Raw genomic sequence first — 22,705 nt, forward strand, 5'->3', positions numbered from 1 at the left:
CCGACTTGGAACCTCGGGCACGGACAAATCGTGCAATCAGCGGTTTTCAGAAACTGCTGGGGACGTTACATTTTTTGGCGTCAGGCACATTCCAGCCTACACTGTCTCAAACATGCGGTTTTTCACAGTCGACACTGTCGCGCTGTATAACCCAGGTCATTAGGGCTTTCCGCAAATTGACGATCCAGTACATCACATTTCCAGAGACGGACAGCGAATGTCGTGAGATCAAATTAGGCTTTTTCAACAAATACAAATTTCCCAATGTGCTGGGCGCGATTGACTGTACCCACGTGCAGATCAGACCGCCACGGAATTCAGAGGAATGTTTTCGGAACCGAAAACAGTTCCATTCCCTGAACGTGCAGGCGGTCTGTGATGTAAACATGAGATTTTTGAACATTTTTGTGGGATTTCCTGGATCATCTCACGACTCCTTCATCCTAAGCCAGTCATCGCTGTTTGACAAGTTTGAAACAGGAAACATGCCTGGTGGCTGGCTGTTAGGTATGTATTTTCATTTTTTTATTTTTTTATTATTTTATTATTATTTTTTATTATTTTTTACAAGTACCTAACATTTTTTTTATATTTTCTATAGGCGATGCGGGTTATCCAAACAAACCGTGGCTGTTGACCCCATTGTCTAATCCTGTTGGTAGAGCAGAAAAACGTTACCAAGAGACACACATTGCATCGAGGGGAGTAATTGAGCGTGCCTTCGGTGTACTTAAAAGCCGGTTTCGATGTTTAGACACTTCCGGCGGTGCTCTTTTGTACTCACCGTCGAAGGTTTGCGGCATGGTAAATGCATGTTGTATTTTACACAACATATGTGTCGCAAACCGTTTGCCGGTGACTCTTCGTCGCAGTGCTTTCCGACGCGGGAACCGGTCTTCTGCTCTACCGGTGGGTATGGACGAAGGAGAGGATTCCCGGCGGACATTGATCCAAAATTATTTTGCAGTTGCCCGTGAGTATACTGACATTTGTATTATCGTGTAAACGGACATTGGAATATTTTTAAAAAAACCTCTTCATTTATGTATTTCAGAGTTTTACATCCTGTTGATGTATATCCCCAGGCCATGTTTGTACAGTTCGTTACCCTGTTTTATCCTGTTGTTGGGTTCCCGCAAATATTTGATCCTTTTATCCAACTCTACCATGGGTGAACCTACTGGTGATGTGGACCTGACCCTCCGCCATGTAGCAGACAACCCCCCCTCAGGTGAGATGTATTGCCCAAAACTCCCTTGTCCAAAATCACCCCCGCATGTCCAAAGTGCAGCCCTCCGGCATTTGCAAGACTGCACATCCAAGCATTCCCTGAAACAGCAATGCTAGGGAATGTTTGGATGTGTAGTGATGCAAGTGCAGGAGGGTTGCATTTGGGCCGCTGCAACCAGCTTGTGTTGTGTGGACTGTTGTATGTACCTCTTTTTCCAGCCCCAGGGTGACACTATCACCCATATCTGGATGCTCAAACTTTTCTCTTCCACAGGTCCTGCGATGTATCTTCCCAAGTGGCGTGGATGTGAGGACACACGACATTTCACCTGATGTTCCATGGGTGACCCTACTGGTGATGTGGACCTGACCCTCCGCCATGTAGCAGACAACCCCCCCTCAGGTGAGATGTATTGCCCAAAACTCCCTTGTCCAAAATCACCCCGGCATGTCCAAAGAGCAACCCTCCGGCATTTGCAAGACTGCACATCCAAGCATTCCCTGAAACAGCAATGCTAGGGAATGTTTGGATGTGTAGTGATGCAAGTGCAGGAGGGTTGCATTTGGGCCGCTGCAACCCGCTTGTGTTGTGTGGACTGTTGTATGTACCTCTTTTTCCAGCCCCAGGGTGACACTATCACCCATATCTGGATGCTCAAACTTTTCTCTTCCACAGGTCCTGCGATGTATCTTCCCAAGTGGCGTGGATGTGAGGAGACACGACATTTCACCTGATGTTCCCTGGGTGACCCTACTGGTGATGTGGACCTGACCCTCCGCCATGTAGCAGACAACCCCCCCTCAGGTGAGATGTATTGCCCAAAACTCCCTTGTCCAAAATCACCCCGGCATGTCCAAAGTGCAGCCCTCCGGCATTTGCAAGACTGCACATCCAAACATTCCCTGAAACAGCAATGCTAGGGAATGTTTGGATGTGTAGTGATGCAAGTGCAGGAGGGTTGCATTTGGGCCGCTGCAACCCGCTTGTGTTGTGTGGACTGTTGTATGTACCTCTTTTTCCAGCCCCAGGGTGACACTATCACCCATATCTGGAAGCTCATACTGTTCTCTTCCACAGGTCTTCCGGTGTATCCTTCCTAAGTGGTGTGGATGTGAAGAGACAGTTCCCTTGATGTTCCCTGGGCAATCTACTTACGTACAATTCAAATGCATTACAAATTTTAATAAAAACCACAGGAAACTTCTATTTTTAAAAGTTTATTGAAGAAATTTTTTTAATAAAGTTTGAAAGTTAATTAAAACAAAAAAGTAGTTTGTTCTTCTTTACATTCTTTTCTTGTGTATATAGATATCTGTGGGGAAAAGAAAAAAAAGTATATTAAAGTAAAGACACACTAAACTCATGTTCATTTATTTTCACTAAAAATTGGTGGAACAACACAGCCCAGCATGACCCATTGCTGGACTGTGTGGTTCTACAGAGGCATGCGGTTCAAAGTGAAAGAGTGGCGTCAGTGGTCAGCACTTTGACACGCTAACATTTGTGGAACAACACAGCCCAGCATGACCCATTGCTGGACTGTGTGGTTCTACAGAGGCATGCGGTTCAAAGTGAAAGAGTGGCGTCAGTGGTCAGCACTTTGACACGCTAACATTTGTGGAACAACACAGCCCAGCATGACCCATTGCTGGACTGTGTGGTTCTACAGAGGCATGCGGTTCAAAGTGAAAGAGTGGCGTCAGTGGTCAGCACTTTGACACGCTAACATTTGTGGAACAACACAGCCCAGCATGACCCATTGCTGGACTGTGTGGTTCTACAGAGGCATGCGGTTCAAATTTTCTTGAATGAAACATGGTTCTACTCACCTTGGTACGCACAACACAAACTTATGCCGTCCACTTAATTTTTCCCCACCAATCCTATGAAGAAGACAAAAACACAGACTAGTGAATAGTAAATTCACACAATTAAAGCCTACTGTACACCATTACAAAAAGGATTTTTGGAAGAAAAAAGTGGTATCAGAATAGCTCTTTGGCCCATCATACACGTAGCCACAAGGAGCTTTCATCCGTTACCACACGCGCCCGCATACATGCCCGCGCATGTATGCCTACACAAAGCTCCTTGGTAGTACCCGGTCACGGGTGGGGAAGCCCAACACAGAAAACAATAGTAAGAAAAAAAACAAACTAATGGGAGGGGAAGAAAGGGATACACGAAAAACATTTGTAAATAAATAAAACAATACGACCGGGTTTATGGTGGAAGTCTGTCCGGATCCTCTTCTTCCCCCTGATAGGGCGTGGATGTCCTGGGAGGCTGGGGAGTATGTTGACTGGTCCTCTGTGCCCATGCTGCTGAAGATTGTGTGGCCGGTGGTGGAGGCATCTGGGGGGTGGGGTACATCCCTGTATATCCCTGGTACATCTGTGACTGTCTGTACTGGGATGGGACTTGAGGAAGGGTACGAGGCGTCCTTGTGGCTTGCGACGGCGGATATGGTGGATCACCAGCGTGTTGATTAGCTGTTCCTGGGAGCTTATCATAGATCATCTGCAGTGTGGTTGCGATGACCTGTTGGCTGGATGAGGAGTGTCGATGACTCTCCGACATGTTTTTATTGCTTGCTACCAGACATGCAGTGTTGTCCACGAGCCGGGTCATGGATTCGGCCAGAATGTTAAGTACGGTCATACTCTCCCTATGATCTTGCATTCTGACCTGTAGTATTGTGGCCGTGCTGTCGGAAAGAGTCTTTTGCAGTTCAAGCAGACTGTTTGCCATTTTCTCCATTGTCCTCTCAATGTTGTCCAGTCTGCTTCCCACGACATTTGTGTATGTATCCTGGCGTGTCCCAATCTCTGATGCCAGTAGTAACTGGAGCCTCCTGCACTTCCACCTCGTCATCCTCTGACGACTCCTGTAGGAGATCCGGCCTGAAGTAGGAACCAATCCCCGAAGCTAGTCCGCTGCTGGTTCGTGGCACCACTGTTTGCAAAATAATTTTTTTGGGAAAGTTAATAAACTTTACACAACTGCTGACCCCCCCCCCCCCCCTCCACACACACAAAATAAATACAAACCTTCTCCATCCTGTGATGCCGCTGCTCCAGGAGCTCCACTTGTCCTCGTTTCGGAAGACTTTTCAAGGGTCTGGCTGGATACGTCTGCACGGCTGTCCTCAAACCCAAGAAAAGTTTCGTCTGTTAACCCTGTAGACTCAAACAGATCGGGTGATGGGTCCACAAGGGGTGTGTCTTGAGGCTCTTCAGTCACAGTCCCAGAGCTCCTGGAGAGACGACGATCTGGTGATGGCCTGCGCGCAGGAGCTGTAGTTTGGCGCCCATCTTGTGGTGTGGTCGCCGACGGTGTCTGGCGCACAGGTGAGAGTCTGTGCGCCGACGTCGTCTGGTGCACAGGTGACAAACTGCGCGATGACGAACTGTGGCGCACAGGTGACGATCTGTGTGCTCGCGATGCTTGCGGCGCAGTTGATGGTCCGCGCGCTGCTGCCGATGCCTGCTGCACAGGTGATGTCCTCTGGGCAGGCCTGTCTGAAAAAAAAATAAAAAAAAAAAATAAGAATTTACTTACCGATAATTCTATTTCTCGGAGTCCGTAGTGGATGCTGGGGTTCCTGAAAGGACCATGGGGAATAGCGGCTCCGCAGGAGACAGGGCACAAAAAAGTAAAGCTTTACTAGGTCAGGTGGTGTGCACTGGCTCCTCCCCCTATGACCCTCCTCCAGACTCCAGTTAGGTACTGTGCCCGGACGAGCATACACAATAAGGGAGGCATTTTGAATCCCGGGTAAGACTCATACCAGCCACACCAATCACACCGTACAACTTGTGATCTAAACCCAGTTAACAGTATGACAACAGAAAAGGCCTCTTAAAGATGGCTCCTTAACAATAACCCGAATTAGTTAACAATAACTATGTACAAGTATTGCAGATAATCCGCACTTGGGATGGGCGCCCAGCATCCACTACGGACTCCGAGAAATAGAATTATCGGTAAGTAAATTCTTATTTTCTCTATCGTCCTAAGTGGATGCTGGGGTTCCTGAAAGGACCATGGGGATTATACCAAAGCTCCCAAACGGGCGGGAGAGTGCGGATGACTCTGCAGCACCGAATGAGAGAACTCCAGGTCCTCCTTTGCCAGGGTATCAAATTTGTAAAATTTTACAAACGTGTTCTCCCCCGACCACGTAGCTGCTCGGCAGAGTTGTAATGCCGAGACCCCTCGGGCAGCCGCCCAAGATGAGCCCACCTTCCTTGTGGAGTGGGCTTTTACAGTTTTAGGCTGTGGCAGGCCTGCCACAGAATGTGCAAGTTGAATTGTGTTACAAATCCAACGAGCAATCGACTGCTTAGAAGCAGGTGCGCCCAACTTGTTGGGTGCATACAATATAAACAGCGAGTCAGATTTTCTGACTCCAGCCGTCCTTGCAATGTATATTTTTAAGGCTCTGACAACGTCCAACAACTTGGAGTCCTCCAAGTCGCTAGTGGCCGCAGGCACCACAATAGGTTGGTTCAGATGAAATGCTGATACCACTTTAGGGAGAAAATGCGGACGAGTCCGCAGTTCTGCCCTATCCGAATGGAAGATTAGATAAGGACTTTTATAAGATAAAGCCGCCAATTCAGATACTCTCCTGGCAGAGGCCAGGGCTAGTAACATAGTCACTTTCAATGTGAGATATTTCAAATCCACCTTTTTCAATGGTTCAAACCAATGGGATTTGAGGAAATCTAAAACTACATTTAGATCCCACGGTGCCACCGGAGGCACCACAGGAGGCTGTATATGCAGTACTCCCTTGACAAAAGTCTGGACCTCAGGGACAGAGGCCAATTCTTTTTGGAAGAATATTGACAGGGCCGAAATTTGAACCTTAATGGATCCCAATTTGAGACCCATAGATAATCCTGATTGCAGGAAATGTAGGAAACGACCCAGTTGGAATTCCTCCGTCGGAACCCTCCGATCCTCGCACCACGCTACATATTTTCGCCAAATGCGGTGATAATGTTTCACGGTGACTTCCTTCCGTGCCTTAATCAAGGTAGGAATGACTTCTTCTGGAATGCCTTTCCCTTTTAGGATCTGGCGTTCAACCGCCATGCCGTCAAACGCAGCCGCGGTAAGTCTTGAAAAAGACAGGGACCCTGCTGTAGCAGGTCCCTTCTCAGAGGTAGAGGCCACGGTTCGTCCGTGAGCATCTCTTGAAGTTCCGGATACCAAGTCCTTCTCGGCCAATCCGGAACCACTAGTATTGTTCTTACTCTTCTTTGCCGTATGATCTTCAATACCTTTGGTATGAGCGGCAGAGGAGGAAACACATACACTGACTGGTACACCCAAGGAGTTACCAGTGCGTCCACAGCTATTGCCTGTGGATCTCTTGACCTGGCGCAATATTTGTCCAGTTTCTTGTTGAGGCGAGACGCCATCATGTCTACAATTGGTCTTTCCCAACGGTCTATTAACATGTTGAAGACTTCTGGATGTAGACCCCACTCTCCCGGATGAAGATCGTGTCTGCTGAGGAAGTCTGCTTCCCAGTTGTCCACGCCCGGGATGAACACTGCTGACAGTGCTATCACGTGATTCTCCGCCCAGCGAAGAATCTTGGCAGCTTCTGCCATTGCACTCCTGCTTCTTGTGCCGCCCTGCCTGTTTACATGGGCGACCGCCGTGATGTTGTCCGACTGAATCAACACCGGCTTTCCTTGCAGGAGAAGTTCCGCCTGGCTTAGAGCATTGTAGATTGCTCTTAGTTCCAGAATGTTTATGTGAAGAGACTTTTCCAGACTCGTCCATACTCCCTGGAAGTTTCTTCCTTGTGTGACTGCTCCCCAGCCTCTCAGGCTGGCGTCCGTGGTCACCAGGATCCAATCCTGAATGCCGAATCTGCGGCCTTCTAATAGGTGAGCCTTCTGCAACCACCACAGAAGTGACACCCTTGTCTTTGGTGACAGGGTTATTCGCAGGTGCATCTGCAGATGCGACCCTGACCATTTGTCCAACAGATCCCTTTGGAATATTCTTGCATGGAATCTGCCGAATGGAATTGCTTCGTAAGAAGCCACCATTTTTCCCAGGACTCTTGTGCATTGATGTACTGACACTTTTCCTGGTTTTAGGAGGTTCCTGACCAGATCGGATAACTCCTTGGCTTTTTCCTCTGGAAGGAAAACCTTTTTCTGAACCGTGTCCAGAATCATTCCTAGGAACAGCAGACGAGTTGTCGGGATTAAATGGGATTTTGGAATATTCAGAATCCACCCGTGTTGTCTTAGCACCTCTTGAGATAGTGCTAAAGCTGTCTCCAGCTGTTCTCTGGACCTTGCCCTTATTAGGAGATCGTCCAAGTATGGGATAACTAATACGCCTTTTCTTCGAAGAAGAATCATCATCTCGGCCATTACCTTGGTAAAGACCCGAGGCGCCGTGGACAATCCGAACGGCAGCGTCTGAAACTGATAGTGACAGTTTTGAACAATGAACCTGAGGTACCCCTGGTGTGCGGGGTAAATCGGAACGTGTAGATACGCATCCTTGATGTCCAAGGATACCATAAAGTCCCCTTCTTCCAGGTTCGCTATCACTGCTCTGAGTGACTCCATCTTGAACTTGAACTTTTTTATGTAGAGGTTCAAGGACTTCAGATTTAGAATAGGCCTTACCGAGCCATCCGGCTTCGGTACCACAAATAGAGTGGAATAATACCCCTTTCCTTGTTGTAATAGGGGTACTTTGACTATCACCTGCTGAGCGTACAGCTTGTGAATGGCTTCCAACACCCTCTCCCTTTCGGAAGAGACGGTTGGTAAGGCAGACTTCAGGAAACGATGAGGAGGATCCGTCTCTAATTCCAACCTGTACCCCTGAGATATTATCTGCAGGATCCAGGGGTCTACCTGCGAGTGAGCCCACTGCGCGCTGTAATTTTTGAGACGGCCCCCCACTGTCCCCGAGTCCGCTTGAGAGGCCCCAGCGTCATGCTGAGGTTTTTGCAGGAGCCGGGGAGGGCTTCTGTTCCTGGGAAGGAGCTGCCTGTTGGTGTCTCTTCCCTCTTCCTCTGCCTCGTGGCAGGTACGACAAGCCCTTTGCTCTCTTATTTTTGTAGGAGCGAAAAGGCTGCGGTTGAAAGGTCGGTGCCTTTCTCTGTTGGGGAGTGACTTGAGGTAAAAAAGTGGATTTCCCGGCAGTAGCCGTGGCCACCAAGTCTGATAGACCAACTCCAAATAACTCCTCCCCTTTATACGGCAAAACCTCCATGTGACGTTTTGAATCCGCATCGCCTGTCCACTGTCGTGTCCATAAGGCTCTTCTGGCTGAAATGGACATAGCACTCATCCGAGATGCCAGTGTGCAAATATCCCTCTGTGCATCACGCATATAGATAAATGCATCCTTTATTTGTTCTAACGACAGTAAAACATTGTCCCTATCTAGGGTATCAATATTTTCAATCAGGGATTCTGACCAAACTACTCCAGCACTGCACATCCAGGCAGTTGCTATAGCTGGTCGTAGTATAACACCTGCATGTGTGTATATATTCTTTTGAATAACTTCCATCTTTCTATCTGATGGATCCTTAAGTGCGGCCGTCTCAGGAGAGGGTAACGCCACTTGTTTGGATAAGCGTGTGAGCGCCTTGTCCACCTTAGGGGGTGTTTCCCAGCGCGCCCTAACCTCTGGCGGGAAAGGGTATAATGCCAATAACTTTTTTGAAATTATCAACTTTTTATCAGGAGCAACCCACGCTTCATCACACACGTCATTTAATTCTTCTGATTCAGGAAAAACTGTTTGTAGTTTTTTCACACCATACATAATACCCTGTTTTACGGTATCTGTAGTATCAGCTAAATGTAACGTCTCCTTCATTGCCAAAATCATATAACGTGTGGCCCTACTGGAAAATACGTTTGAATTTCTACCGTCGTCACTGGAATCAGTGCCCGTGTCTGGGTCTGTGTCGACCGACTGAGGCAAAGGGCGTTTTACAGCCCCTGACGGTGTTTGAGGCGCCTGGACAGGCATTAATTGATTGTCCGGCCGCCTCATGTCCTCAACTGACTGTTTAAGGGAAGATAAACCATCACGTAATTCCACAAATAAAGGCATCCATTCTGGTGTCGACCCCCTGGGGGGTGACATCTGCATATTTGGCAATTGCTCCGCCTCCACACCAATATCGTCCTCATACATGTCGACACCACGTACCGACACACACCGCAAACTCACAGGGAATGCTCTAATGAAGACAGGACCCACTAGCCCTTTTGGGGAGACAGAGGGAGAGTCTGCCAGCACACACCACAAAGCGCTATATATACAAGGGATATCCTTATATTAAGTGCTCCCTTATAGCTGCTTTAATATATATATATATAGCCATTAATGTGCCCCCCCTCTCTGTTTTACCCTGTTTCTGTAGTGCAGTGCAGGGGAGAGACCTGGGAGCCGTTCTGACCAGCGGAGCTGTGACAGAAAATGGCGCCGTGTGCTGAGGAGATAGGCCCCGCCCCTTTTTCGGCGGGTTCTTCTCCCGCTATTTTTCCAGTCAGGCAGGGGTTAAATATCTCCATATAGCCCCTATGGGCTATATGTGAGGTATTTTTAGCCTTGTATAAGGTTTATATTTGCCTCTCAGAGCGCCCCCCCCCAGCGCTCTGCACCCTCAGTGACTGCCCAGTGAAGTGTGCTGAGAGGAAAATGGCGCACAGCTGCAGTGCTGTGCGCTACCTTATGAAGACTGAGGAGTCTTCAGCCGCCGGTTTCCGGACCTCTTCACGCTTCAGCATCTGCAAGGGGGTCGGCGGCGCGGCTCCGGGACCGGACTCCACGGCTGGGCCTGTGTTCGATCCCTCTGGAGCTAATGGTGTCCAGTAGCCAAGCAGCAAATCCACTCTGCATGCAGGTGAGTTTACTACTTTCCCCCTAAGTCCCACGTTGCAGTGATCCTGTTGCCAGCAGGACTCACTGTAAAGAAAAAAACCTAAACTAAACTTTCTCTAAGCAGCTCTTTAGGAGAGCCACCTAGATTGCACCCTTCTCGTTCGGGCACAAAATCTAACTGGAGTCTGGAGGAGGGTCATAGGGGGAGGAGCCAGTGCACACCACCTGACCTAGTAAAGCTTTACTTTTTTGTGCCCTGTCTCCTGCGGAGCCGCTATTCCCCATGGTCCTTTCAGGAACCCCAGCATCCACTTAGGACGATAGAGAAAACACATTTAGCACATACAAACATTTTAAAGGGAAGTACAGCTCATGTGAATGTATTCTTACCATCAGACCTCCTTTTGGACGGCTTATCTCCCGCCTTCTTCCGTCTTCTGGGCGGTTCTTCCTCCTCGGGAAAGCCAGCAGGACGGCTAGAGTCCACACCTCCGCGAACTCCTTCGACCATGGCAGGGTTCATGCGCCTTCTAATAACATCCTCCCAGGGTAGCCACTTCAGGTTGAGAGCCGGGCCACCTCCCGTAGCTGTCTCATGTCGGCGCTGAATCCCCATCTTCTTCTTGGTCTGTCTGCGGCAATCACTGTACCGCTTCAAGCAATTTCTGGTGCTCCGGCGGTTTCCAGATATTGCAGTGACTTGACTCGCAATGGATTCCCAGATGCTTCGCTTTGTCCTAGCTGCTGTTGTCTGTGCCCTTGGTCCATACAAAACGTCGTAGGACCTATCGACGCAATCCACTAGGGTACAGTTTTCCGCCTCAGTGTATCTGGGTCCACGCACCTTTTTCTGTCCTGCATCTTCACCAGAGGCTTCCTCCTCCGACTGCTCCTCTGGCTGGCTTCTTGCCTTTAGGGATTAAAAAATAAGAATTTACTTACCGATAATTCTATTTCTCGTAGTCCGTAGTGGATGCTGGGAACTCCGTAAGGACCATGGGGAATAGCGGCTCCGCAGGAGACTGGGCACATCTAAAGAAAGCTTTAGGATCACCTGGTGTGCACTGGCTCCTCCCCCTATGACCCTCCTCCAAGCCTCAGTTAGGATACTGTGCCCGGACGAGCGTACACAATAAGGAAGGATTTTGAATCCCGGGTAAGACTCATACCAGCCACACCAATCACACTGTACAACTTGTGATCTGAACCCAGTTAACAGCATGATAATAGAGGAGCCTCTAGAAAAGATGGCTCACTACAACAATAACCCGAATTTTTTGGTAACAATAATTATGTACCAGTATTGCAGACAATCCGCACTTGGGATGGGCGCCCAGCATCCACTACGGACTACGAGAAATAGAATTATCGGTAAGTAAATTCTTATTTTCTCTGACGTCCTAGTGGATGCTGGGAACTCCGTAAGGACCATGGGGATTATACCAAAGCTCCCAAACGGGCGGGAGAGTGCGGATGACTCTGCAGCACCGAATGAGAGAACTCCAGGTCCTCCTCAGCCAAGATATCAAATTTGTAGAATTATACAAACGTATTTGCTCCTGACCAAGTAACTGCTCGGCAAAGTTGTAAAGCCGAGACCCCTCGGGCAGCTGCCCAAGATGAGCCCACCTTCCTTGTGGAGTGGGCATTTTAAGAATTTTGGCTGTGGCAGGCCTGCCACAGAATGTGCAAGCTGAATTGTACTACAAATCCAACGAGCAATCGTCTGCTTAGAAGCAGGAGCACCCAGTTTGTTGGGTGCATACAGGATAAACAGCGAGTCAGATTTTCTGACTCCAGCCGTCCTGGAAACATGTATTTTCAGGGTCCTGACCACGTCAAGCAACTTGGAATCCTCCAAGTCCTTAGTAGCCGCAGGTACCACAATAGGTTGGTTCATGTGAAATGCAGAAACCACCTTAGGTAGAAAATTTGAGGACGAGTCCTCAATTCTGCCCTTTCAGAATGAAATATTAAGTAAGGGCTTTTATATGATAAAGCCGCCAATTCTGACACCCGCCTGGCTGAAACCAGGGCTAACTCGTCACTTCCATGTGAGATATTTTAAGTCCACAGTGGTGAGTGGTTCAAACCAATGTGACTTTAGGAAACTCAACACAACATTGAGATCCCCAAGGTGCCACTGGAGGCACAAAAGGAGACTGTATATGCAGTACCCCTTTTACAAATGTCTGAACTTCAGGCACTGAAGCCAGTTCTTTTTGGAAGAAAATCGACAGGGCCGAAATTTGAACCTTAATGGACCCTAATTTTAGGCCCATAGACAGTCCTGTTTGCAGGAAATGGAGGAAACGACCCAGTTGAAATTCCTCTGTAGGGGCCTTCTTGGCCTCACCCCACGCAACATATTTTCGCCAAATGCGGTGATAATGTTTTGCGGTTACGTCTTTCCTGGCCTTGACCAGGGTAGGGATCTTCAGGATCCGGCGTTCAACCGCCATGCCGTCAAACGCAGCCGCGGTAAGTCTTGGAATAGACAAGGCCCTTGCTGGAGCAGGTCCTTTCTTAGAGGTAGAGGCCACGGTTCGTCCGTGAGCATCTCTTGAAGTTCCGGATACCAAGTCCTTCTTGGCCAATCCGGAACCACGAGTATAGTTCTTACTCCTCTCCTTCTTATGATTCTCAGTACTTTTGGTATGAGGGGCAGAGGAGGGAACACATACACTGACTGGTACACCCACGGTGTTACCAGAGCGTCCACCGCTATTGCCTGAGGGTCCCTTGACCTGGCGCAATATCTGTCTAGTTTTTTGTTTAGACGGGACGCCATTATGTCCACCTTTTGTTTTTCCCAACGGTTTACAATCAGGTGGAAGACTTCTGGGTGAAGTCCCCACTCTCCCGGGTGAAGGTCGTGTCTGCTGAGGAAGTCTGCTTCCCAGTTGTCCACTCCCGGAATGAACACTGCTGACAGTGCTATCACATGATTTTCCGCCCAGCGAAAATCCTTGCAGCTTCTGCCATTGCCCTCCTGCTTCTCGTGCCGCCCTGTCTGTTTACGTGGGCGACTGACGTGATGTTGTCCGATTGGATCAATACCGCCTGACCCTGAAGCAGGGGTTTCGCTTGACTTAGGGCATTGTAAATGGCCCTTAGTTCCAGAATGTTTATATGAAGAGATGTCTCCAGGCTTGACCATAAGCCCTGGAAATTCCTTCCCTGTGTGACTGCTCCCCAGCCTCGCAGGCTGGCATCCGTGGCCACCAGGACCCAGTCCCGAATGCCGAATCTGCGGCCCTCTAGAAGATGAGCACTCTGCAACCACCACAGGAGGGATACCCTTGTCCCTGGTGACAGGGTTATCCGCTGAAGCATCTGAAGATGCGACCCGGACCATTTGTCCAGAAGGTTCCACTGTGCGTGGAATCTGCCGAATGGGATTGCTTCGTAGGAAGCCACCATTTTTACCCAGAACCCTTGTGCATTGATGCACTGAGACTTGGTTCGGTTTTAGGAGGTTCCTGACTAGCTCGGATAACTCCCTGGCTTTTTCCTCCGGGAGAAGCACCTTCTTTCTGGACTATGTCCAGAATCATCCCTAGGAACAGAAGACAAGTCGTCGGAACCAGCTGCGATTTTGGAATATTGAAAATCCAATCGTGCTGCCGCAACACTACCTGATATAGTGCTACACCGATCTCCAACTGTTCCCTGGATCTTACCCTTATCAGGGAATCGTCCAAGTAAAGGATAACTAAAATTCCCTTCCTTCGAAGGAATATCATCATTTCGGTCATTACTTCAGTAAAGACCCGGGGTGCCGTGGACCATCCCTACGGCAGCGTCCGAACTGATACAGTTCTGTACCATAACCTGAAATACCCTTGGTGAGAAGGGTAAATTTTGACATGAAGGTAAGCTTCCTTGATGTCCCGCGACATCATGTAGTCCCCTTCTTCCAGGTTTGCAATCACTGCTCTGAGTGACTCAATTTTGAATTTGAACCTCTGTATGCAAGTGTTCAAAGATTTTAGATTTTAGATTTTAAAATCGGTCTCACCGAGCCGTCTGGCTTCGGTACCACAATAGTGTGGAATAATACCCCGTTCCCTGTTGCAGGAGGGGTACCTTGATTATCACCTGCTGGGAATACAGCTTGTGAATGGCTTCCAAAACTACCTCCCTGTCAGCGGGAGACGTCGGTAAAACAGACTTTTGGAAACGGCGAGGGGAATACGTCTCGAATTCCAATTTGTACCCCTGAAATATTATCTGAAGGATCCAGGGGTCTACTTGCGAGTGAGCCCACTGCGCACTGAAATTCATTGAGAACGGGACCCCACCGTGCCTGAACTTGTAAAGCCCTAGCGTCATACTGAGGGCTTGGCAGCGGCGGAAAAGGGTTTCTGTTCCTTGGAACTGGCTGATCTCTGCAGCCATTTTCCTCTCCCTCTGTCACGAGCAGAAAAGAGGAACCCTTTTGTCCGCTTGCCAACCAGGACTGCGCCTGATAATACGGCGTCTTATTTTGAGAGGCGACCTGGGGTACATCCCCTCTTTTAAGGCAATACTTCCAAATGCCGTTTGGAATCCGCATCACCTGACCACTTTACTGGAATAATTGGACAACGCACTTATACTTGATGCCAGTCGGCAAATATTCCGCTGTGCATCCTGCATATATAGAAATGCATCTTTTAATTGCTCTATAGGCAATAATATACTGTCCTTATCTAGGATATCATATTTCCAGTCAGGGAATCCGACCACGCCAACCCAGCACTGCACATCCAGGCTGAGGCGATTGCTGGTCGCAGTATAACACCAGTATGTGTGTAAATACATTTTAGGATACGCTCCTGCTTTCTATCCGCAGGATCCTTAAGGGCGGCCATCTCAGGAGAGGGTAGAGCCCTTGTTTTTACAAGCGTGTGAGCGCTTTATCCACCCTAGGGGGTGTTTCCCAACGCACCCTAACCTCTGGCGGGAAAAGGTATACTGCCAATAACTTTTTAGAAAATATCAATTGTTATCGGGGGGAAACCCACGCATCATCACACACCTCATTTTATTTCTCAGATTCAGGAAAACTACAGGAAGTTTTTCCTCACCAAACATAATACCCCTTTTTTTGGTGGTATTCATATTATCAGAAAAGTGTAAACTTTTTCCATTGCCTCAATCATGCAATGTGTGGCCCTATTGGAAATCACGGTTGTCTCTTCACCGTCGACACAGGAGTCAGTACCCCTGTCGGCGTCTGTATCTGAGGTAACGGGCGCTTTAGGGCCCCTGTATGAGACGTCTGGACATGCACAAGCTGAGTAGCCGGCTGTCTCATGTCAACCACTGTCTTTTATACAAAGCTGACACTGTCACGCAATTTCAACAGTACATCCACTCAGGTGTCGACCCCCTAGGGGGTGACAACACAATTTCAGACACTCTACTCCGTCTCCTCATCATTTTTCTCCTCATACATGTCGACACCAACGTACCGACACACAGCACACACACAGGGAATGCTCTGATAGAGGACAGGACCCCACTAGCCCTTTGGGGAGACAGAGGGAGAGTTTGCCAGCACACACCAGAGCGCTATATATATACAGGGATAACCTTATATAAGTGTTTTTCCCTTTATAGCTGCTGTATTGTTATATACTGCGCCTAATTTGTGCCCCCCTCTCTTTTTTAACCCCTTTCTGTAGTGTAGTGACTGCAGGGGAGAGCCAGGGAGCTTCCCTCCAACTGAGCTGTGAGGGAAAATGGCGCCAGTGTGCTGAGGAGATAAGGACGCCGAGAAAGGGGCGGAGCCTATCATCCTTTTTCTGTATGTTTTGGCAGGGGTTAAATGCATCCATATAGCCCAGGAGTTATATGTGATGCATTTATTTTAGCCATATAAGGTTTTTTTATCGATTTATTGCGTCTCAGGGCGCTGCCCCCCCCAGCGCCCTGCACCCTCAGTGACCGGAGTGTGAAGTGTGCTGAGAGCAATGGCGCACAGCTGCGGTGCTGTGCGCTACCTTATCTGAAGACAGGATCGTCTTCTGCCGCCGATTTTTCCGGACCTCTTCGCTCTTCTGGCTCTGTAAGGGGGACGGCGGCGCGGCTCCGGTGACCCATCCAGGCTGAACCTGTGATCGTCCCTCTGGAGCTAATGTCCAGTAGCCTAAGAAGCCCAATCCACTCTGCACGCAGGTGAGTTCGCTTCTTCTCCCCTTAGTCCCTCGATGCAGTGAGCCTGTTGCCAGCAGGTCTCACTGAAAATAATAAACCTAAACTAAAACTTTCACAAAGAGCTCAGGAGAGCCCCTAGTGTGCACCCTTCTCGTCGGGCACAGAAATCTAACTGAGGCTTGGAGGAGGGTCATAGGGGGAGGAGCCAGTGCACACCAGGTGATCCTAAAGCTTTCTTTAGATGTGCCCAGTCTCCTGCGGAGCCGCTATTCCCCATGGTCCTTACGGAGTTCCCAGCATCCACTAGGACGTCAGAGAAAAAATAAAAATAAATAATAATAAGATCGGTATGTACCTGTGAGTGTCAGTATCCCTGGCATTGCGCACATATTCCAGTAGGTGTGCATGGCATTGCGCAAACTACAGTAAAGAAAGTTTGATGCTATTTGTGTCTGCAGGTGTGGTTAGTACCTTTCTACTAGGCTTTTTCTTGGACTTCTCATGGGCCCTTGACGACCGCGGCTGGTCACTACATGCCTGGGCGGTCGTATCCGCCTCCTGGGTTGGCTCCCACTCCTCGTTGCTATGAAGGGATAGATCCGAGGGGGTGGGGGAAGGGGCGGATCGGGTCTGCTTGTCCTTTGACATCTCTGTTATAAAATAAAATAAAATAAAATAAAAATAAATAAACATACATACATACATACATACATACATACATACATACATGTATAAATGGCTGACCCACACAAAATGGCTGACCCACACTGTCGACTAAACTTGCTCCAAATCACCCCAAAATGGCCAGAAAGCATCCCAACACACTCAGGAGGTACACCACAGCAAAATTAGGCGGGAAAACACATGTTTGCCAAACTGCCGACAACACAGGTCGACCAGGCTGTCGACTAAACTTGCTCCAAATCACCCCAAAATGGCCAGAAAGCATCCCAACACACTCAGGAGGTACACCACAGCAAAATTAGGCGGGAAAACACATGTTTGCCAAACAGTCTACAGCACAGGTCGACCAGGCTGTCGACTAAACTTGCTCCAAATCACCCCAAAATGGCCAGAAAGCATCCCAGCACACTCAGGAGGAACACCACAGCAAAATTAGGCGGGAAAACACGTTTGCCAAACAGTCTACAGCACAGGTCGACCAGGCTGTCGACTAAACTTGCTCCAAATCACCCCAAAATGGGCAGAAAGCATCCCAGCACACTCAGGAGGAACACCACAGCAAAATTAGGCGGGAAAACACATGTTTGCCAAACTGCCGACAACACAGGTCGACCAGGCTGTCGACTAAACTTGCTCCAAATCACCCCAAAATGGCCAGAAAGCATCCCAGCACACTCAGGAGGAACACCACAGCAAAATTAGGCGGGAAAACACATGTTTGCCAAACTGCCGACAGCACAGGTCGACCAGGCTGTCGACTAAACTTGCTCCAAATCACCCCAAAATGGCCAGAAAGCATCCCAACACACTCAGGAGGTACACCACAGCAAAATTAGGCGGGAAAACACATGTTTGCCAAACAGTCTACAGCACAGGTCGACCAGGCTGTCGACTAAACTTGCTCCAAATCACCCCAAAATGGCCAGAAAGCATCCCAGCACACTCAGGAGGAACACCACAGCAAAATTAGGCGGGAAAACACGTTTGCCAAACAGTCTACAGCACAGGTCGACCAGGCTGTCGACTAAACTTGCTCCAAATCACCCCAAAATGGCCAGAAAGCATCCCAACACACTCAGGAGGTACACCAATGCTAATAGAAGACCCAAAAAAGTCAATTTAAGAATAAAAAAAAAACGTGAAAAACTACCCCAAAACACAAGTCTCCCCCAAAAAATGCAGCAACACAAGCAAGGGGCTATACACATACCTGCACACATACACAAACACCCCATGTACACCTCATGGCAACCCCCACTACACAAACACATACATGCAACACCAGACACACATGTGGTACTTACCTACAAATGTAGTAAAAGCTCCTAAAACGGCTCTCCTCCGGGTAACAGGAATCCTCCTGACTGTCCTGGAATAAAGCCTGCTGGGGTGTCCAAACGATATCCACAGCAAACAACCAAATTGCTAGCTCTGCACCTCCTCACACCTCTCTGCAGGTTCACAAAATGGCTGCAGAGCACGCAGCAAACAAGCCCTAATAAAGGGCTGCTTTCGGCGGGAAGGCGAATTCAGTACTCCCACTACTCGCCGATTGGCCGTAATCCGCCTGGGGGTGGGTCGAATCAGTTATACATTGAATATGGTGAATTCAGGGTCCCGGCGACAGGGCTGCGGCTGGCGATAGCGGGCGAATTATACAGGGGCGGATTAAATGACGCGATTCGCCCGCTATTGCATATACCCCTGTGTCAGAGAAAGAAGATCCACTGACAAACTGCTTTCCTACTCTCCCCAGCCCTGTACATAACAGCCAAAGTCCAAGGGAAAGCTGCACATCTCAGATATTGTGAAACTGTGTGATTCAGCCTTGTACTGGGAGGAGCAGAAATAACAGCATGAGAAACAATATACGATGTGCATAGATAGTGGTGTACCGTCTACAATTAATAAAGTACTATTTCTCTTGTCCATAGAAAGCTCCCGACCTGTTTTTCATTCATCAATCCACAGGCTGCAGCTTGGGGGCACAGCGTGCAAAAGCGCAGGACCCATACTCAACATGCGCCCCGTCATCGGACATGCGCGTATACTATCGGGTTTACGTACATCTACGAATCAGGCCCAATGATCAGCAATAGTTATGCCAGTGTCTGGTACACGCAACAGCTGTGAGAAATAATGGGAGTAAAAAAATCTGGAAGTAAAAGAGTGTCACAGATTATTATTACTTACTATTGTGGTCATTATAAAGATACATCAGAGCATAAAATGAAACAAGTATAGAAACAAAATAAGGAGCGCTGTCACCAATAGTGAAAAATGTTAAAAATATATTTATTACCGTTATAACACACAATATATTAAAACAAATGAAACCTTTTCTGCTGAAATGTTTATCAAAGCTGAAATATAGCTAAAAATGATAGCTTTTTATTATTAGGAGGCTCCTTTCATTATATTTAGAAGATGTTGCAGTTCCTTGAAAGATCCTTGGATGTACTTAAGTGAATGGAGCAATCTCCAGAGTGTGCACACTCCTCAGGTGGAACCACTAATGCAGAAGTTCACTATTGATCCTTTGTATCATTATATGATCCACTTGAATAATTTGGGTCCACTGCAGAATACAAATGAAATCGGATGATATATTTCTTTTACCTCCGTTCAAGCACTGAACTATAATGGTCCAATAATTAAGAGACTTTTCTGGGGTGCATAATTAAACATTCGTTTGATGTCTCAATTAGAATCGGAGCATAGCCCGTTCTATAGCAGCGTTCAGTTCATATAATATGCTTACCCCCGTCTCTATTAGTTCCGGACCCGCCGAGGTTTCTCACCGATGCGGGCGCCGGCTGCCCGTGGCTTGTACTCGGTGTGAAGGATCTGCACGGAGCTTATGGTTGCCTTGCTCCGACTGTGGTTCCCGTATGTGGATCAATCGATGGGGCAAAAATGGAGCCACCAGCATCAATTATTCAGCAGAAAAGAATGGCAGGATACATATTATATGAACTGAACGCTGCTATAGAACGGGCTATGCTCCGATTCTAATTGAGACATCAAACGAATGTTTAATTATGCACCCCAGAAAAGTCTCTTAATTATTGGACCATTATAGTTCAGTGCTTGAACGAAGGTAAAAGAAATATATCATCCGATTTCATTTGTATTCTGCAGTGGACCCTTTTACAAATTATTCAAGTGGATCATATAATGATACAAAGGATCAATAGTGAACTTCTGCATTAGTGGTTCCACCTGAGGAGTGTGCACACTCTGGAGATTGCTCCATTCACTTAAGTACATCCAAGGATCTTTCAAGGAACTGTAACATCTTCTAAATATAATGAAAGGAGCCTCCTAATAATAAAAAGCTATCATTTTTAGCTATATTTCAGCTTTGATAAACATTTCAGCAGAAAAGGTTTCATTTGTTTTAATATATTGTGTGTTATAACGGTAATAAATATATTTTTAACATTTTTCACTATTGGTGACAGCACTCCTTATTTTGTTTCTATACTTGTCTATATTTTTTTGAGGGTCGGCACCTCAAATATAGGAGCTGCAGCCACCGAATTAGTGTTTTTAAAGGTGTCTCACAGTCAATACACTAGCGCCCACTTTCCTGTTACATAAAATGAAACCTATGAAGTAATAGTAATGGCTTACTCTACATACCTAAGGGAATATTAGATCATCTTTGAAAGCAATAGAAGTCTGAATTACAACTTTTTTTCCACTAATATAAAAACATTCTTTTACTTGTTTTCTTATTTTATAGGATGGTACATATACAAGTTGCTTAGATAATGGGGAAAACTTGTTATGGCATACTGTTAATGTGCACATCACTTTCATCAAGAAAGCACCATCTAGTGGATGTCTCCAACCAAACACGAACCTGTTTATAAACGTTGTTACTAACGTCATTTATATAGTGGCAGCATGTTCCGTTGCACTTTAATATCATTTGCTAATTTTCCTTGGTAACTAACCGATCGTGTATTATTAATTGGGAGTCATCTGGATCTGCGTCACTGTCTAGCGAGAGATTACATTGTCATTGACCAAGCATGGAAGGATTTTGCACAATGGGACTGTAGTATTGTGTTGTGTTATTTGATTGTCCCTGAGGAAACGGAAACATCAGACTGAGGGCCTAATTCAGACCTGATTGCTCGCTAGGGTTTTTTTGTACTGCTGTGAGCAGATAGTCGCCGCCCATAGGGGAGTGTATTTTTGCTTTGCAAGTGTGCGATCGCATGTGCAGCCGAGAGGTACAAAAAAGTTTTGTGCAGTTTCTGAGTTGCCCAGAACTTACTCAGCCGCTAAGATCACTTCAGCCTGTCCGGGGCCGGAATTGACGTCAGACACCCGCCCTGCGAACGCTTGGACACGTCTGCGTTTTTCCAAACACTCCAAGAAAACGGTCAGTTGCCACTTACAAACGACTTCTTCCTGTCAATCACCTTGCGATCGGCCATGCAAATGGTTTCTTCGTAAAAACCCATCGCACAGCAACGATCCGCTTTGTACCCGTGCGACGCACCTGCACATTGCGGTCCATACGCATGTGCAGTTCTCACCTGATCGCAGCGCAGCGAAAAAACCTAGCATGCGATCAGTTCTAAATGACCCCCTGAAGCCTTTGGGCCAGATACAAATGCACCCCCCCCCCCCCACTCCCCCTGCTACTCTAATGTTGCTGCTGACCGGTGCAACAAGTTCTTTTCAGCTCACTACCCACAGAGGTAGTGAGCTGAAATGCGTGTAGAGACACCCATTTGGGCACCCACACGGGTCTTTTCATGCACGCGCCCATTACTTTAGTCGGGTTTAGGTGCTTTGGGTTTAATGGGCTCGATCAGCACGATAACGGAGGGGCATTTGGGAATCGTCCCTCGATCCCCTGTCACTTTACAAGGGAGATTGGGGGTGGGATAACATACGAATTCCCCCCATTGTGTCCACTTGATTTATGAGTGAGTCCCAGTAGTGTGTCGCCATTGGGCTTGGCAGTACATACATACATAACCTTTGACCTTCCTATCTTCCCCATTTACCTTTCAATTTGCTCACCCCTCCCCTTAGTATGTAAGCTCTAACAGGAAGGGCCCTCTTTCCTTGTTCTCTCCTTAGAACTATTCATGCCACCTGTGCTCCTTGTTTCTCAGTCCGTACAGCAACACAACCCCACCTTGTGTACAGGCTCACTGAGTTCAGAACCTCAGTACCCCTGCTTCTGCGACTTAGGGGTATATTCAATACCTGTCGGAAAGACGGCAGTTTCCGACAGCTTTAGGTCGGAAAGGGGTTACAACCTATTCAATGCCTGGCCATGTCGGAAACCATGTGGATTGTCAGACTAGCCGCGGATCCATGTGTTCTGCGGCCAAATCCGACAGGTTTTGGACCCGGTTCCGACAATGTCAATACGACTTTTTTTAAAGATGTCAGAACCAGGGAGATGAGACGGGGGAGCAGGGATACGTCATGACGGCGAGCATGCGAGTCCGTGAAATGCGGCTTCCTGTGTCCGTGCTGGACGCTGGTGGTGTGTGTGTATAACTGTGACCATGCTGTACATTGCTGCCTCACATCTCATACGTACCATTGTTGTTATGATGAGTCTGGTAAACAGAAACTGCGCTCCCGCGCAGACACTAAGACTGTAGTGTAACTTGTAGTTAGCCACTCTCTCACTGCTAGAGGAGGACGAGCCTATATGATGATGTGGTGCAGGCAATGACGACGCTGAGCCCGGGGGCGGCATCTCTCAGGACCCTG

General features: G+C 47.8%; 2 protein-coding genes across 3 annotated transcripts in view; both read right to left on the bottom strand.

Annotated features, from left to right (window-relative positions):
* LIPE (lipase E, hormone sensitive type) overlaps positions 1 to 22,705 on the bottom strand; it is a 142,109-nt gene that overhangs the window by 59,989 nt on the left and 59,415 nt on the right. The gene's annotated exons all lie outside the window — the stretch shown is intronic.
* On the bottom strand, positions 2,512 to 11,031 carry LOC134965022 (uncharacterized). The gene is made up of 4 exons (XM_063941607.1): positions 10,514 to 11,031; positions 4,282 to 4,752; positions 3,061 to 4,186; positions 2,512 to 2,543 (listed from the first exon to the last, which is right to left on the bottom strand). The coding sequence occupies exons 1-3, from the start codon at positions 10,737 to 10,739 to the stop codon at positions 3,999 to 4,001; spliced, it is 885 nt and encodes a 294-aa protein (XP_063797677.1). The 5' UTR covers positions 10,740 to 11,031; the 3' UTR covers positions 2,512 to 2,543; positions 3,061 to 3,998.

This window comes from Pseudophryne corroboree, chromosome 10 (assembly GCF_028390025.1).
Source record: "Pseudophryne corroboree isolate aPseCor3 chromosome 10, aPseCor3.hap2, whole genome shotgun sequence".
NCBI classification, from domain to species: Eukaryota; Metazoa; Chordata; class Amphibia; order Anura; family Myobatrachidae; genus Pseudophryne; species Pseudophryne corroboree.

Excerpts from the sequence above, each read along its gene's own strand:
- LOC134965022 (XM_063941607.1), bottom strand. The coding sequence starts at position 10,739 with ATGGGGATTCAGCGCCGACATGAGACAGCTACGGGAGGTGGCCCGGCT. Across the intron at positions 4,753-10,513 it reads GTCCAAAAGGAGGTCTGATG|ACAGGCCTGCCCAGAGGACA; the intron begins GTAAGAATACAT and ends TTTTTTTTTCAG. Across the intron at positions 4,187-4,281 it reads GGCATCACAGGATGGAGAAG|TGGTGCCACGAACCAGCAGC; the intron begins GTTTGTATTTAT and ends TTTTGCAAACAG.